Source organism: Crocodylus porosus, unplaced genomic scaffold (genome assembly GCF_001723895.1).
Source record: "Crocodylus porosus isolate Cpor-Errol unplaced genomic scaffold, CroPor_comp1, whole genome shotgun sequence".
Taxonomy (NCBI): Eukaryota; Metazoa; Chordata; order Crocodylia; family Crocodylidae; genus Crocodylus; species Crocodylus porosus.
This window is the reverse complement of record NW_017728940.1, coordinates 7,610,754-7,614,688: the sequence shown is the minus strand read 5'-3', so window position 1 is coordinate 7,614,688 and position 3,935 is coordinate 7,610,754. Positions and strand designations below refer to the sequence as shown.

Below are 3,935 nucleotides of genomic sequence, written 5' to 3'. Positions count from 1 at the left end.
AAAAAGATTGAGAGCCACTGGACTAGAGACTCTCAGTATCTTTGGCTCGTCTTCACTTAGTCTCATGTTTATTTTTAATGCTGGATTTCTTTTTTTATCATCATTACTTTGTTTCCCTCTATTTTGTAATCTTTTGCTTTCATTGATGAACAAGGTAGAAAAAATCATCTTTATTGTAAAATAAAATTGAAAAGCAAACCGAAGTAACACATCCCAGCAACAAGCAGCTCAGAATAAGTCTTTTTAATGCTATTATTTGGATTTTAAATTTGGGCTCCCCAGCCTTATTTAAACAAGAAAGGAAACAACTATTCAGTCTGGTACAAGCCATTTAAATCTGGCAAATAAGGATCTACATAAAGTAATTTTTCTTTTTTGTAAATAATTTCATTACTTCTTAAAATTTAGATGCATGTGTAGGTTTTGTCGTCACTGTAGTTTGTTTCTTTAGGATCTGAATACGCTACTGAAGTAACTGCAACCCAACCACTGCAGCTTTCTACTTCTTTAATTAGCAAATCCAATCACCTTCTAGCTAACATACACACAGCACAGCTGTCTGACTGGGATCCACAGCACGTGCACAACAGGAATACTGTGCTTCAGCAAAATCAGTTTAAAGTTTATGCCTGCCTAGCTGTAGTAAAAGGTTTGGGAGTTACTGTATCACTGCTTATAAAAAAAAATTAACGTATGGTTGAAAAAGAAGGGTGTGTGAAGAGGAAGAGAATGAGGAAGCAAAGCAATGGGATTTAATTCTACATACACATTTCCTATAGCATGCATCAAATACTTACTGCATCTATTTTCATACCTCAATAAGTTTGTCTCCTTTCACAACATCCAAATGAAGGCCAGGTGGAGGTTTTCCTGCCCTATAAATTTAAGGGAGAAAAATATTTGTTTTATGAATAGTTTAATATTTGTTAACAACATGACACTATAAATATCAAACTAACTCAAGTTTTGTCAGATTTACTGTGCAGTAACAATATACTGTCTCAACTGCTCTCCAAGGTATTTCAGATAATTTCTGCTTGCAGATAAACACATCTCTCACTGGTTATGTTATTCAGCCTCCATAATTCACTGAAGTTAGACAATCTTGAAACATTCAAATACCTATTGCCAAAGCATTAAACCAGTCTGAATGAAAGATTAGATAGAGAGGGTGCTGCTGTTGTCAACACATTTGATGGTTAATTAATGCTTGATGAGAAACCAAGGTAACCCCCAGCTAGAGGAGATGGAGATGGCTAGGATTTATTAAAGGGAACTGTCCCAGAATCCTCTTTGTAGGCTGTTTTTCACATGAAGCCCTGTAGCTAGTATAATTCTGATAAAATATAAAGCCTCCAGGCTGTGCCTTCAACTGTCAAAAATGGAAAAAGTATCTCCTCAACTCTTGAATTTAAATTCTTCTATCAAGGATTCACATCCTCTACTGGTTCTTCACTTGTAATGATTCACCTCCAATATCCCTCCATATGTCACCATCCTTTGGATCCTTTTCCATCAAGAACCATTGCTCATCTCTGGGCTCCTGCAATTTATTTGTAAAGCAATGAGAGTGAAACACTATGTTTCCGAACTGCACTACTACCCAAATATTTCTGAATAACTATAATTTAAGAGACAACACTTGTTTTTTCTTTGCAACTGTTGGAAAGCTCTGGGCAAAGCAGCAGTACTGGAGCACTTTGACAGCAGACTCATGAAATCCAATTAGTAATTGAAGTTTTTCTAGCTGATTACCTATAAGATTCATGCTTATTAAAATGTGCTTAGCATTTGGCAACACAGCTCAGAAACCCTTGCAAAGCAACGTGCACAATGCTCAACAGCCATATCGTCCCAGAATTTAACATCTGAAAGCAATGGCAGAGCAGAACCACAGCCCTCCATCATCTTTTGCTTTATTTAGAAACATGGTACAAAGATTTTCTACTAATAACATCTCTTTCACCATCCAAACCACCATCTTGATCCATTTTGACATTTCTTTGTGAATGCTCAGTTTTCTAATTCAAAACAGGCAAAACTGAGCTCTCGATCCTTCTTGCCAAGGACTTCTTGATCATTGTGGATACCAGCATGTTGTTAATGGACAGAGGGCAGACAACTATTCCCTTTCTTTTGAGCCTTTCTGCAGTACTGAACACTACTTAATTTATTTTGGGCTGCTCTTAATGCTTTCAATATGCTTCAAGTATTTTCACTGAAAATACATAATGACATTCTTGAAGTCACAGGAACACAGGACCAAAACAGGTCTCCTACATCATCAAGTACAACTCATTGCTATTGCAGGCAAACATGTCCTGTTCATACCTTGATCAAGTTTATCTTAAAACCGTTCCCCCTTCTCCCTCAAACTCCTGCTATGTCTAATGAAACACTGTTTCAGAACCTCCCTCCTTTATGGTTAGAAATCTTTTAATTTCCAGTGTATACTCATGGCCAGCTTACCCATTTGTTCTTGTGCCAACTATAAAGCCTTAGCTTTATAGTTTTTTTTCTTCCTGGCAGTTACCTCCAACATGGTAAGAAATTGCATCCCATAAGCTAAATACGTAAAATTGTTTTAGTCTCCTCTCAGAAAATAAGCTGTACCTTCCCCAGCTATCTTAGTAGGACTTTTAAACTTGCCTTGATTTAAATGAATGTTTCTTGTGTAGAGTTTTGGTCCCCTGTATCCAGTACTTCAGATGCTATCTCACCAGCACCTTGGTACAATGCCTTAATAGTTCACTATCTCTAGCGGAAATACCTTGCTTGACATGTTAGGATCACATTAGTCTTTTTCATTAGTGACTCAATCCTACTTTCACTGACAAACGCACTCACAAGCCCTTCCCTCTGTTCCAAAAGAACTCCCAGCTTATACGAGAAAGTCTTGTCAGTCCCTAAATGCACTCTGCATGCTCACCTCTCTCACAACTAACAACAGTTCCTCAGCTACATCCAGTTTACTTTTGGAAAGCCTCCTGCTATAGCAACATTATGTTTAAAATAGGTATAAAAGGAGAATTCTCTATTATATATAAAAAAGTGTTAGCTGCTAATGATGCAAACAGGATGAGTTTAATTTTAACTTGTGTTAATTTAAACACCTGAACAATGGCCTGATTTAAAATGTGAATTTAGAACCCTAAATTTAGCTGTACCTCTTAAAACCTTGAACTATGCAACCAGGCTATTACATACATCTCTGTGTCTGAGTTGAGGGGCAAGGTGAAATTTCATGAGCTTTAAAGGACCACATTCCCTTGGGATTGACACATCTATGTCAGGCACAACTTGACCTTGGCTCAAAGAACAACAATTCTGGCATCGAAATGTAGTAATTTACACCAAATTACATAGATCAGGGGTTGGCAACATACTGCCTAAGACCCCAGGTGGCAGTGCTAGGCAACAGGTTGTACTTGTGCCACTGCTTCCAGCTATGCCCGTTAGAGGTGCACTGATGCATCAGTCCATATTGTATTGCACGGATAAAAGGAAAATTGACATTAATCGGCAATTGGCTTTTTTTTGACCAATGTGGCCGATAATGTCACCGATAATGTCACCTGCATGCGTGCAGCTGCAACATGCACGCAGCCAGGAATGCAGCCCGGAAGCTTGGAGAGCAGCGTCTGGGCAGTAAGCCTGTGTGGAGGGGTCTCCACAGTAGAGGGTGGGAGTGGGGCCAAGGCAGGGGCAGACACTGCCCAGTCAGGCTGAGGCAGGGGACACAGCCACAGGTGGCTCATCTGGGGGGCAGCTCTCTCTGCTGCAAACCTCCCCAGGGCTGGCACAGGGGGATGTGCCCCCCGATGTATGTGTGGGGAAAGGGCATACATGGGGGCTGCACTGGCAGGGGCTGGGATGAGGCTGTGTTTGGGGTTGGTGGGGCCAGGACAGGCAGTGACAGCTCTGGGAGGGGAGGC

The 3,935-nt window shown here is 40.1% G+C and overlaps 1 protein-coding gene across 1 annotated transcript in view; it reads right to left on the bottom strand.

Annotated features, from left to right (window-relative positions):
* The window catches only part of PPP1R8 (protein phosphatase 1 regulatory subunit 8), a 24,404-nt gene that overhangs the window by 11,412 nt on the left and 9,057 nt on the right, over positions 1-3,935 (bottom strand). The window contains exon 3 of the mRNA XM_019547875.1: positions 815-875. Within this exon, the coding sequence (XP_019403420.1) occupies positions 815-875 (61 nt within the window). The remainder of the gene's footprint in view (positions 1-814; positions 876-3,935) is intronic.